This window comes from Rhincodon typus, chromosome 1, assembly GCF_021869965.1.
Source record: "Rhincodon typus isolate 14 chromosome 1, sRhiTyp1.1, whole genome shotgun sequence".
Classification (NCBI taxonomy): Eukaryota; Metazoa; Chordata; class Chondrichthyes; order Orectolobiformes; family Rhincodontidae; genus Rhincodon; species Rhincodon typus.
The window spans coordinates 20,806,524-20,820,926 of NC_063332.1; the positions used below are offsets into that span (position 1 = coordinate 20,806,524).

Genomic DNA, 14,403 nt, shown 5'->3' on the forward strand with positions numbered 1-14,403 from the left:
TTTGGTGTAAGCTCAATTTATTTTGATGAAGTTGGCTTTAATATTTGTATTAAGATCCAACTTCTTAGTCTCATTTTTGGATATCTGTTTCCATGTATGAAGCACTGATTTATAAGGAAACTGGTTTGAAGTTTACCTGGTAACAACAACTTAGTGGTGTGGTGGGAGAGCTTGACCAAGTCTCGTTTGCATTTGATGCAGTATAAAACTACAAGACCTAATGCTATTTGTGATTTTTTTTCCCTTGACATGGTGATGTGGAAACACCAGTACATGGAGCTCAGCCAACTCAGTAAATTAAACTCATGACAGATGAATTTCGATATAAAGTGCAGTCATCCCCACCTTCCTTAATTGTGAGACTGGAAACTATGGTAAAGCAAAGGGCTTTGGATGTCCATGTGCACGGACTGCTAATAGCTAGTTCACAAGTACAAGTAGTAATCAAAAAGGTTAGCAATAGTGGGTCTTATCCCAATATGTTGGAAGTTGTTTCGGCTATATGGAGCGTTAGTTAGACCTACCTGTCTTCCAGCTTTTTAAAAAAAAATATCATAAATCCTGTCACTATCCTTGCCCATTTCTTTACTCAGAGTAGTAAGGGCATGGAATACCCTGCCTGCAAAAGTAGTAGACTTGCCAACTTTAAGGGCATTTAAATGGTCACTGGATAAACATATGGATGATAATGGAATAGTTTAGGTTAGATGGGCTTCAGATTGGTTTCACAGGTCAATGGGCCTGTACTGCGCTGTTATGTTCTATTTCATTTGACTCCTCACTCACCTACTGGCACACAGCCTTCAATCTAACATTTTATCCTTTATCTACACGTTCCTTATGACCACATCCATCCTCAAATCTGTAACTGTCACTACCTAACTTCCTGAGCTAGAAGGAGCGGATGACTTCCTTCCTGGAAGAAAAGCCTGTAGTGAGCTAAATGCTGCTGACCAGGCTGATTTAGTGCAGAATGGAACATGCCTTTCAATGACAGGGCTTCTCACCCTCTGGAATTGCTGGCAGAAGTTCTAACAGTCCTGGCTTTGGTAGAGCTCAAGGGAAGGTCTGCAATCCAGTGAGAGAGGCTGTCAAAGGTAGCAGACTCTTGTCTTCAGATCTATTTTACAAACTGAGACTCTTATAATAGAGTTCAATAATTTGTGATCATAATGATTGTTTCCTTTTTAGGAAAACAGAAGGTGATACTTCTGCTGGACATTTCTAGTTCTTCCAATCCATTAATCCCTCCCTTTTTTTGCTGTGTCAGTTGCTTTTTTAAAAAAATTCTTGCATGGGAGGTGGGAATGGCTGGTAGTTGTTGCCCTTTTATAATTCACACTCCTATTTGAGGGCAATTAAGATTCAACCACATTGCTTGGAGTCTGGAGTCACACTTCAGTCAGTCCAGATAAGGATGGCAGATTTCCTTCCCTAAAAGGTATTGGAAAATCTGATTGGTTACGTGATACCAGCAGGCTGGTGTTTTTTTTTTTTTTTGAAGTATCAGATTTGTACTTCACCATCTACTATGATGATATCTGAACCACTGTCCCCAGAGCCTGGGCCTCTGGATAACCAATCCAATTACATTTCCCATATCCTGTACCACAAGAGTTTCTATTTTGAGATAAGGAGCAGCGATCCTGTCTTCTCACTTGAATTCCACAGACAAACAACCCTGAGGAAGGAGAGTAGAGTTTTCATCGCCAGTAGGGAGCTCTTCTTTGTAAATTCCCTAGTTCTAATTTCTTCCAGGAAAGACATTTGTCCAGCATCCACCCTATCCAGTTCTTCAGAATCTTGTATGCTTCAATCAGCTTGCCTCATTCTGTTAAACACTCTTCTGTATAGACCCAAACCTTCCTCATAAGCTAACTCCTATTGAAGGAATCAAGTAGTGAACCTTCTTCATATTTGTAAAGATATTATATTGTTTCTCATGCAGAGATCAAAACTTTACACAGTATTCCAGATGCAGCTTCTTTAATACCATACCTTATACAATTGTAGCAACTTCCTCATTCTCCTTGCACTAAACAATGTTCCAGTCACTTTTTCCCTAATCATGTGTTGTAGTGAATACCAGGCCACAGATCTCTCTGCAGTACAGAGTTTTGCAATCATTCATGACTCAAGCAATGTACCATGTTTGTGCTCTTCCTACCAGAGTGGAACGAACTGTCTTTGTATTGTCTTCTTCGTCCTTGCACCATAATGTTGCAACTTGAAACAACTATAATTTTCCTTCAGTTTAGCCCACTGCACAGGATGAAGAATAGGGTATTTTAGATTCCGTAGGGAAGTCTGCCGACATCGATATCAACTGGGGAAAATAAATGCACAGTCTGGAGGGCAGTACAAAGGTCATCTGAAGTTTAAGGGGGAAAAAAATTCAGTACGACAAGTGGCCATGTACGGTCTCATTTCATGCAGAAGAAAGATTCTCATTAATTCTCCACTCTAGCATTACATTGATCTTGGAACTGGAGTACATTTATGCACGTTTCGCACTCATCTGTCCATGAGGCAGGACAGAAGCTGTCAAGTGGTATAATGTTTTCCATTAGCACTGCAATAAATTTAAAATTTGTATAAAAAATTTATTAAGATGGTTGAGGTGATTTTTACAATACAAAGTTTCAGTAAGAAGTACAGATCCCATGAATCTCAACTATTTTTGGGCAGTGATGAACTAAATCATGGGCATGTTCCTTATTCCTGTACCTCTATTCTTAAATGTTTATAGATCAAGATACTGCATAATTTGATGTTAGTGTGAAATTGCAATATTATAAGTCCAGTATGACCACCTCAACAATTTATAAATGCCCAACAAACGAGTATCACTGCAGTCAATCCTGCTTCAGTATTACTTCAACATGAAAAAAGCTGGTTGTGACACGGGTCTATTGAGGATGATGTATTAGGGACAGCAATAACCAACTGAATTTATTACTTCAAATACAGCATACGTCTGGAACCCAGATTCCTGTTCAGTTTTGAGTATTGTGTCATTCAGGAGTGTTTCTACAATCTGCTAAATCAAATCCAAAAACCACAATCTATTCATAAATATATATCAAAGTAAAATAGTCAAATTCTGCTTAAAGTTGCTGTATTGTATTGTAGCCCAAGTATAGTGCCACTGTAATTCCTACATTGTAATAAGTGACTACTCCAAGTATTTAACGGATTGTAAAATTAGATGCCCCAACATCAAAGGCTCCAAGTGCATCAGGGTTTTCACTTGCTTTCGTTCCTCAAGCTGAACAAGCCACAAGTGCACTTGTCAGTGTCTTGTGATGGAGAGATCAATAAAGATGCTCTCTACAACCAATATTCTTTTCAAGCTGCACAACCTTGCAACAACTTGCAAGGTTCCACAAGTTGGCACCATTAATTTAACGTATGCCTGCACAAGAAAATTAAAAGGTTCCACGACTAGTGGAGAAAGCAAAAACATTTTAAATGCAAATAGATAGTGTTGCTCAGCAATGAGATTTTAGTGTTATACCGGTGATAAGCCATCTTCTAATTCAAATTTTTGTGATGAAAAGTCTCAGAGCTGAAACATCAACTGTTTTTCTCCCTAAAGAGGCTGAGCTTATCTAGCTTATTGTTTTTAAATTCAGATTGTCGGAATCATTTGCACTACTATTTGGGATTATTTGACATTCTCAAGTCAACAGTGTTAAAGGCTATGGCAAAAAATTCTCAAAATAATTCAAAATCTCTAGATGTCTTCACACTTGTGATAAAGCCAAAGGTGGCAACACTAAAAATTAGCTGCCCACGATTTATAAGAAAACTTGCTTTAAGTAACAGAACACTTATATGAAGGACTATATAAGCTGCCAGACTTTTATATCCCCCAAGCAACCATCATTGAATTTTGCACCATCGTTCAAAAGCGTTTATTTTGAAACGCTTATGGACTATCCATTGCTACAATTAAGGCCACGTGAACAAAGTGTCTTTATGTACTCTATCCATGTAAAAAAACCTGAAGTATAAACAAACAGATAGCTAATGTCTCTATCCCAAATGATGAAAGGATAAGATAAAAACATGCCTCAACTGTATGTCCTTCACAATCATTATTCAAGTTACAGGAGCAGGGACCCCAAACTTAATTGCATGCCTGGGAAGTACACTTGAAACAGTAAGAAATTAATATTAAAGTACTGAAATCATTACACTGAATGGAAAGCTGAGCAAAGTATGTTGACGAGACAATGCTGATTTAACAAAGAAATAACATTCACAAGTGCAATTTTTGTTTTTCTTAGGAAACCTTTCCATCTGTACAAATTTAACAGCATTTACCTTTCATTAAGAAGGAAACGTTTACTATTTGGAGAAACAAAATTACATTGACCAGAAAGGAGAAGGGATATCCATTAAGTGCAACTTAGTTATGTTATTGGAGTAAAATTGTAAAAGGAGAAACTGTACAACCAAGTTATTTACAAAGTTCAACTCCGAAGGGCAGCCAGCCGTGACTGCATCTCTTCAATATCTTCCTCTGCTTCACCCTCATCAGATGCAGCAGTAGCCCCTTCAAGCTCTGCCTCTGGGAGAGCATCTGTGACTTTGCTGGGAGCTTTCCCAAGAGCACCTGCGAAAAACAAATGCAACAAAACATGAGGAAATTAAGTGTAACATCGCCAAACTTGTAGATGACACAAAGCTGGGTGGAGGATGAAGTGATACTTCATTGTGATGCGGAGAAGTTGAGTGAGTGGGCAAATGCTTAGCAGATGAAAGATAAGAAAACTAAGTTAATGTGAACAAATATGAAGTTATCCACTTTGGTAGTGAACCACAAAGGCAGATTATTATCTGAATGGCAATAGATTAGGAAAGGCGGGGGTGCAATGAGTCCTTGGTACACCAATGCTGAAAGTAAGCATGCAGGTGTACCTGGTGGTGAAGGCGGCAAATAGCATGTTAGCCTTCGTAGCCAGCGAACTCAAGTACAGGAGCAGGAATATCTTGCTGAACTGTACAGGAGCTTAGAGTTCAGGTTTGTTTACTGTTCTGAGGAAGGGTCATTTGACCCGAAACATTAACTCTGATTTCTCTCCACAGATGCTGCCAGACCTGCTGAGCTTTTCCAACAATCTCTATTTTTGTTGCTAGTGTATTGTGTGCAATTCCAGCCTCTTGCTTTCAAGAGAGAGTTAGATACGATCTTAGGGCTTTAAAGATCAACAAGTATGGAGAGAAGGTGGGAACAGGGAACCAAGGCAGAAGACCAGGCACGATCATACTGAATGGCAGAGCAGGCTCTGGCCTACTCCTGTTCCTATTTTGTATGTTTCTAGTCAAAAGTTCAAGTCAAATGAAAGGTCATTGACCTGAAACATGAACTATTTCTCTGTCCATTTTCAGCATTTTGTATTTTCATGTCAAAAGCAAATACTGCCCTTCTATTATTGTGTATTCAGAAATAGTAGTAGTGCAGGCAAACTCATCCTCTTTCCATTGCTATCAGACTGCATTTCTGCAGAAATCTAATAATGCATAACGTTTCCAGAGTTACTCAACACATTTCAGTAGCCAGTCCTAGATGCTGATTTTTTTAAAATTCAATCATGGGATGTGGGCATCACTGGCTAAGTCAGCATTTATTGTCCACTGCTAATTGCCCAGACACAGTTAAGAGTCAACCACATTGCTGTGGAGTCATAAGTAGGCCAAACCAGGTCAGATGGCACTTTCCTTCCTTACAGGACATTAGTGAACCAAATGGGTTTTCTCCCCCCAACAATCGACAATGGATTCATGGTCACCATTAGACTCTTAATTCCAGATGATTTTTTTTTAAATTGAATTCAAATTTCACTATCTGCCATGGCGAGTTTCAAATCCAAGTCCCCACAACATTAACTGGGTGTCTGGATTAACAGTTCAGCAGTAATATCACTAGGCGAGTGCCTCCCCTAATGGGGGCTAGCTGTTAGGGATATTACTAAATTTCGGAAATCTACATTGAAATCCCAACTTTAAATGCATTTCCCACTAATTTTAAAACAATGTTCACAGGATGTGGATACGCTGGATGGGTTGATATTTATTGCATATTCCCTCAAAAGGTGATGGTGAGCTTCCATCTTGAAGTGCTGCACCCCAAATGGTGCAAGTGAACCCACATTGCAGTTGGAGAGGAAGTTCCAGAATTTCAACCCAGTGAAGTGAAGGAATATCCATATTCCATGAATGTTTTTTGGTGTGTGGATTGGACAGGAACCTGTAGTACCTGCTGCCTTTGTCTTTCTAGATGTTAGAGGTTGCAGTTTAGAAAATGCAGTCTAACGAGCTTGGTGAGGTGCTGCAGTGCATCTTGTGGATTAAGCACACTGCTGCCACAGCTGGTCAGTGGTGGAGTGACTTTTATGTTGAAAGTGTTATATGGGTGTCAATCTAGCTGGCTGCTTTGACGTGGATGTCAGCTCAACAGCCAGTTGACAATCATTAAGTCCAAAATTAGGCAACCCAGAGTCAGATTTTCTTTAACTTTGTACCTTAATATATTAAGTATATTCTCAACTGAATTTTACTTGAAAGCTCCATTTCTTCTTACTAACTTGTCCCTTAAGCGCTCCTCCTTCCCATTAAAGGGCAATGTATATTACATATTGGCAATAGTGGAGATGGAGACTGGAAAAAAAAAAGCTTTTTCATCCCAAAAATTTACTAGCAGAGATTTGATTTTTGGGAATGACACTGATAAAAATTCTAAGAGAGATTCAGTATTATAAAAAATTTTAAAAACATGGTGGCCTTAGTTTACCTGCAGTAACCTCAAAAAGTATTTTGTCAATTTCCATCTCTGCTGCTTCTTCCATTTCTTCCTCATCCTCCATGCTTTCAAAAGTATCCTCTAGCATCTCCTCAATAATCCCTGCCTGTGAACACAAGATAGTGTAGAATGCATAAAGTAGTTAATCCTATAATGGATATGAACATATCAGAGAGAGTACAGAACGGGTTTACAAGAATGGTTCTAAGAATGAGAAACTTCATTTACAAGACAGATGGCCAAGTTGGAACTTTCCTTCTTAGATGGGAGAAGGCTAAGAGGAATTTTGATAAGACTTTTCAAATCCCTGAGGAGCTGGACAGCAGCATTCACTCTAATTTTCGTTCTGGCTGTGCGGGTCTTCGAGGCCCTTGTGCGGCAGCGACTTCCAGAACTAAGTCAATGCCATGATCAGCGATAAGCCGCACAACTTAGAGGGAATGTTGCTGAACAGAATATATACCAAGAAACTGCTCTCACTTGTAAAAGTATCTGGAATGCACTGTCTGAAAAAGGGTCATGGAGGCAGGTTCAATCATGGCTTTCAAAAGGGCATTAAATGATCATTTATATTCAAATAACGTGCAGAGGTATGGAGAAAATGTACTATGTCATAATGCTCATTTTGAGAGCAGGTGAAGTCCCAATGGGCCTCTTCTGTGCTGTAACAATTCTGATTATAGACAATACTACTAATAGCATTGCCTTGTCAGAAATACAAATCATTTTACTAATCTATGAAATAATTTGAAACAGCAATAAGAAAAGAAATAATAAGAAAAGAAATACAAAGTACAAGAAACTCTCATCGCATTCAGTTCTTACAAAGCATGTACAACTGAAATATCTCATCAGCTCTGTACAAAGATTCTGTGTGACTAGTCTGTTCAGTGTTTATGTTTTACATTCCGGTTCAGATTTCCAGCAGATTTTTATTTTTTTTTGCTTGTTAAGTTGATTGACCAAGCAGCTGTGATACTATCTGATCTTGGGGACAAGATGATACTATATTCAATCTCAGCAATTTATGGATACATCCTCCAATCTAGTATACTACACCTGTTCATAGGGTTGGTAAACTTTTACTGAGAATATCATTATGAGAGAGAGAGATACTGAAGAAATCCAGCCCAGCATGAACTTGTCAAGCCAATTAGGTCACAGGTTTGATTTCAGCAAGTGAAACTGTAGAAGAGGCCTCACTTTCCACAGCTCTCAGGCAGGAACCGATGATCATTATCTCCTGATTCTCAGTGGAATTACATGAGCTGATAATTAGAGTTGGTCCTGATACATATTCTTTCTAAAATGGATGGACTGTATTTTTACAACAATAACACAGCATATACGTTTCAGGTTCAACATAAAATGTAACTGTCCTATAGAACTACAATTCTAAAGGCTACGGCCTGCGTTTTGTCTCACCTTCATCATTTCTTTGGACAGTTCTCTCATGGTGGCTTGAATTTCAGGGAGTTTTACTAAACTCTGCATGGCTTTCATCACCTCTGTGCTCTTCTCCAAGGAACCAGTGACTCTTGCTACAGCTGTGAAGAAAGGGTGAGGATGAGAAGTTATAGTCTTCAGTTAACAATATTGCACTTTTATGACCATTTCATGATGGCTTCTAAACAAAAAAAATCAGGGCTCCAACATTTTAAACAGAAAATCTCCAGAAATAGTAATTACTGTAATGCTTACATTCAAATGATTTACATGAACTAGAGGCCCAAATGTGTTGAAGCTCTTAGATTTAACAGCAAAGGAGTACAAAATGTGCTTGAAGAATTTGGCTAAGCTTATTTCAGTAAAGACATTTTTAATGATCTTGTAATGTGGATTTGTGATGCGTGTCATACTTGGCAAGGGGCATAAGGATGGGCATGTTAAGGAATCTGAGCATGCAAGATAAAACTGTGAAGGAGGAGAGACAAAGTGTGAAGCACTGTTGCTGACGTTGTACTTTGGTAACCAAACATCAAATAGGCTCCTATGATGCTGCTTGGCCTGCTGTGTTCATCCAGCCCTGCACCTTGTTGTATCAAATAGGCTCTGTTCTATGTGGATAATTGAGTGCGTAATTTTGGGTGGAAAAAAACTGAAGATGCACTTTCCAACTGTCACTTGCTTCATCTTGTTTTGTATTTTTATATATGTTGTCACTGTGTAGATATGATGTACCTTTCTTGGAATGACAATTTACATACTGCATCATCATTAGAGCTGCAGACAGCAAACGTGAAATGATGCACAGTCCTTCCCTATACTGTGTTCGAGTCACTTACATTTCCTCGAGGATTCCTAGAGCAGGATATCTTTGCTAACGTGTTTTTTAGCATTAAAATGCATTTACTCTGGTTAAATATTTTTGAAAACTAAATTTTAAGTAATAACTGTGACATTTGGATTTAACCACAATTAACTGACCAGATTATTATTCTCAAAACATATTTGAATGGGTACTCTCCTCTTCACACAGACACTGTCCCATCCCAAGTTCTGAGAAACACCTTCTCCTAGTTGATAGAGTAACCACCTCCTCTAGAACTAATAGAGGAGTAGAACTAGCTCATTCTGCCCACCATCTACTGCACCATTCAACGAGATCTCGTTGGTACATTTGTCACAGCTTGTTTTAACTACAGATTTTAAATGATATTATGCTTCGGTCAAAGAGCGGGTGGGAATAGCTCATCTGTTGTGAAACCGTGTAATGCCCGTTTGTAAAGTATGCTCCCCAAAGCAAAACATCATACATGAGATATATACTGCTGTCAGGATACATAGTTAGATCATCACCTGGCAGCAAAGCTCGTGTAGGTGATTAGGAAATACTGGAAGGCAGTTGCTTAAAAAACAAGTTATATTGAATGGAACTAAAGCATTTTTTAAAAAAACCCATCAATAACAACTTATAAAACACTCCACACTTCCATCATAGGATATATTTGAAACCATTTGAGGTGGCACATGGATGTTGGTAGCAATTCTAAATCACATGTGCTATGCATATGGGCAGTTAGACTATGTTACATTCCTGCTTAGGAGTATTTCAGCCCTTTTATTCATTTAAACTCTCAAGGGATTCTTTTTCTTGGAACTTTCACTATCAAATAACATATTTGGAAAAAATTGTTCTGTATTTTGTGATATTGAACTCCCTGCCCACTATTTAGTGAACAATGCTGTTAAAGCCTTAGGACTAGAATACATTGCCCGTATTCATGGACTTTCATTTCTTTTAGCAAACCATAACGTAACAGCATCATCTACTTTATACAAAAATCCAGTAATTATGAGAAGGTGAATTTGCAATCAAGATGAAAGCTGCATAAATCTGTCGCTCCACTTAAATGATTTGAAATGAACATACTCTTTACTATAATTCAAAAACTGTGAGTAGAGTTAAAAAAAACACAAACCTCGGCTATCTTGAATATTTTCATTACATTTCAAAATAAAGGTCATTTGATATTTCATTACCATTTCTTGATAACTTTGGAATGCCTAGAGGCCCTTATTTGAAACCAGGGCCAAAATTGTAAGCAGCAAATGAAACCTTAAATCATAACTTCTAAACTGCTCAAACATATATGTATTTTTTTCCAATGAAAGGATTGAACTACAGCTATTGTGAAAGTATTAAAAATAAAGTTTTGTGGGAGAATTTAATAGCCAATGTCTAATCCAGCTTAATTGGAATTTGGCCCATAGCCTTGTGTGCTATTATGCTCCAGCCAAGTTACACACTGGTAAATCCACTCTGTACCCTCTCTAATGCAATCACATCTGTCCTTTGGTATGGCAACCAAAACCACACACAGTAATCCAGTTGTAACCTAACTAACATCTTACACCACTCCATAGTTAACCTTTCTGCTCTTGCATTCAATTCCTTGACCAATAAAGACAAATATCATGTAATAAAAACCAAAAGAACTGTGGATGCTGTAAATCAGGAACAAAGACAAAGTTGCTGGAAAAGCTCAGCAGGTCTGGCAGCATCTGTGAAGGAAAAAACAGAGTGAACGTTTCAGGTCCGGTGACCCTTTCTCAGAACTGATGGTGGCTGGGAAAACGTCAGTTTATATGCAGAAAATAGGGAGGTGGGTGGGGTAGGGAGTAAACGATAGGATAGAGCCCAAAGAGAGAAAGACAGTTGGACAGACAAAGGAGTTGCTAATGATCAGGCTGGGAGGGTGAATAGTTGTTAATGGGGACTGTTAGTGACTAACAACAGTGGGTGTGTAATGGCAGGCTATGTGGCAACAAATATCATGTATGCCTTCTTAAGCATCTTATCAATTTGTCCTGTGGTTCTCAAAGATCTGTAGACATGCACACCAAGAACCCTCTGATCCTCTGTACATCCTGGGGTCCTACCATTCATCATGTACTCCTTTACCTCATTATTTTTCCCAATTACATCACCTGAAATTTTTCAGGATTAAAGTTCATTTGCCATTGTTTTGCCCACTGAACAACCCATCTATACTGTCCATCATCTTGGCTTTCATTGACCACTCCGACAATTTTTGTCTCATGTGCGTACAAGGGACACAGCACCAAACCCAATGGAATACCACTGCACTCAGGCTTCCAATCACACAAGCAACCTACAATCATTGCCCTCTGCCTGCTGCCACAAAGCCAATTTTGTATCCACCTTCATGACTGGTATCCCATGCAAGACCTTCTCAAAAGCCTTACCAAACTCCATGTAGACTACATCCATTGCATTACCCTCATGCACACATCTAGTCACCTGAAAAATCAATCTAATCTGTCAAATGTGATTTCCACCCCCCCTCAAATCAAAGCCATGCTGATTATTCTTGAGTAATCCTTGCTTCTCCAAGTGGAATTAATTCTATCCCTCAGCATTTTTCCCAGTTGTTTCTCTACCACAAATGTTGGATTCACTAGTCTCTAGTTTCCTGGTTTATCCCTACCACCATTCTTGAATAATTGTATCACATTAGCTGTCCTCCAGTCCTCTGGCACCTCTGCTGTGTCCAGGGAAAATTTGAAAATTAATTTCAGGGCCCCTGCTATCTCCCCTCTTCCCTAGTCTCCCACAGCAGCCTGGGTTGCATGTCATTTGCACCTGGGAACATAGCCAATTTTAAGTACACTAAAACTGCTAATGTTTCCTCTTTCTCAATTGTAATTTACTCAAGTACATCATACATCTTTCCCGATTTCTACACCGTCATCATTCTTCTCTATCATGGATACAGATGTAAAAGCACTCATTTAAAACCTCACCTTAGTCTTTCAGCTCCACCCGCAGTTTGCCACTTAAGTTCCTAATGGGCCCAATTTTTTCCCTAGTTATCCTCTTGCACCTAATATACTTATAAAATGTCTTCAGATTTTTATTTATTTTGCCATTTATAGTGTCTTTTCATGCCCCCTTTTAGCTTTCCTAGTTTATTTTTTAAAGTTAGCAGCTACACTTCCTATATACCTCCAGGGCTTCTGGTGTTCTGAGCCCTTGGTATTACGATATGCTTTTCTCGTTTGTCAAATCCTGTATATTCAACATCTCAGGCTTTCTAGAATCTTTTGTCCTAGTCTTCATGTTAACACAAAGATATTAGCCTTGTACTTTTTTTTGAAAGACTCCCATTGATTGATTGATGTAGATTTTTCTATAAGCACAGTCCACTTTGGCTAGATCTTATCGTATTAAAATTTGCCTTTCCTCAATTCAAAATATTTATATCTGGTCTATCTTTGTCCTTTTCCCTGGCTATCTTAGTTCCTACTGATTTATGATCACTATCACCAAAATACTCTCCCATTGATACCTCCACCCCCCTAAAACTTTCACACTTGTCTATCCCTACATTTCTCCCCTTCTATCACATCCTGACTGTTTGGAGTCTATAGTACACTTCAAATGTGATTGCTTTCTTTTCATTTTTAAGTTTCACCTGTATGGCCTCAATTGAGAAGCCCTTCCAAGATATCCCTCCTAATTGCAGCAACTGACTCCTCGATCAATACTGCCACACCACCACCTCTTTATGCCCCACCTGAAGATTTTATACCCTAGAATATTGTGATTTCAGTCTTGCCCCTTCCTCAATATGACCTCATGATACCAATGTTGTCACATGTCAATCAGCACCCTCAGCTCATTGCTTTACTTCTGCGAGTCTTAAGTTGATCAAAATGGGTTTACAGCAGTCATCACAAGTATTTAAGATGTTGGTTATTGCATTTTCTGAAATTGGAGGGACAATAATAACCACTTACCTAGCTGGTTCTTCATGCTCATAAGGACAGAGTTCATTTGAGCTTTTGATGCATACAGCTTTCCCACGGCCTTTCTTGAATGCACAATTTCTTTTGCTAATATAGTGCACACATCCCTTTGGCCTTTCTTTGCAGCATCTTTCACAGATCGCTTTACTTTTTCCTCTTCTCTTTGAATATCTAACAGAGATAAGAAAGGATTTAAAAAAAAAACATATCTACAGCGCTTTACTTATTTAATGCCTTACCTTCACTAAAATATCGCTACGGACTGCAGCAGTTCAAGTAGTCAGCTCACCACCAATTTGGGATGGGCAGAAAATGCTAGTCTAGCCAGTGTTAGTGACATATTATGAAGAAATGCTTAAAAAAATCATGTTGTTTAGGCTGCCTCAAAAGGTTCCAGAAAGTTATTTGAAGAGCAGTGAAGCCGGTACACGTTTTGCACAAATGATCCCATTATCAAAGAGATGAATGATTTTCCTTGAAAAAAGAATGTTGGCATGAACATCAGAATGCTTTTTTCTTTAAATAATGTATTTAAATAATTTTCTTTTAAATAAATTAATAGAGTTGGTAACATACATCTGAATGTATCAATGGATTTCAAGGCACTGTCAAGAAAACAGTGCGCCCTCAGTACAATGCAAAATTGCCAGCCTAGATTACAAACTATTATTCTGAAATGAGATTTAAACACGTGACCTTGTTATTTAGAAAAACTCTAGCATGGCCTGTATAATGGCATTTTTTAAGAGCTTAGTCATTCTACCTAAAAAAAAACACATGAAACTTGTAAAAGGTTAATGAGGAAAAAATAATCATTAGTTTCTTTCAAAAAAAAAGTTTGCAAAATTAAGAGGAACAAAAATTAAAAGAATATGCAAAACTGACTAAAAGGTATGGGGAAACAACACGCAACCTCAGAGCATATTGTGAACCATACAAATGCAATTCCAACAAGGGTCAGTGGACAGCAATCAAGAATAGACAACTTATACTATTGTTTCTCTGTTGCTAACCACTGGTTGGTTAGCTCAGTTGACTGGATGGCTGGTTTGCAATGTACAGTGATGCCAACAGAACGGATCAATGCCTGCATTGGCTGAGGTTACTGTGAAGGATTCTCTTCAAACTCTCACCATTGTCTCAGGCTAAAGCAGTCATTTCTCTTTAATGAGAGCACAGCCCTAGTATGCTGCCTGACCTGCTGTGTTCCTCAAGCTCCACACTGTGTTATCCCTACTAGAACCATGGCAAGTTTACCTTTTTACCTTTCTCCATTGCTGACCAGGAGCTTCAAAAAGAAACTGCATTAACTCCTGTAACCA

At 38.5% G+C, this 14,403-nt stretch overlaps 1 protein-coding gene across 2 annotated transcripts in view; it reads right to left on the reverse strand.

Annotated features, from left to right (window-relative positions):
* Window positions 1-2,582: 2,582 nt before the first annotated feature.
* LOC109916978 (charged multivesicular body protein 3) overlaps window positions 2,583-14,403 on the reverse strand; it is a 71,899-nt gene continuing 60,078 nt past the window's right edge. For both annotated transcript variants that reach the window (XM_048616739.1, XM_048616681.1), the window contains 4 exons: window positions 13,073-13,252; window positions 8,234-8,355; window positions 6,800-6,914; window positions 2,583-4,621 (listed from right to left, as the gene is read on the reverse strand). In XM_048616739.1, coding sequence (XP_048472696.1) covers window positions 4,479-4,621; window positions 6,800-6,914; window positions 8,234-8,355; window positions 13,073-13,252 — 560 coding nt within the window. In that variant the 3' untranslated portion in view covers window positions 2,583-4,478. The remainder of the gene's footprint in view (window positions 4,622-6,799; window positions 6,915-8,233; window positions 8,356-13,072; window positions 13,253-14,403) is intronic.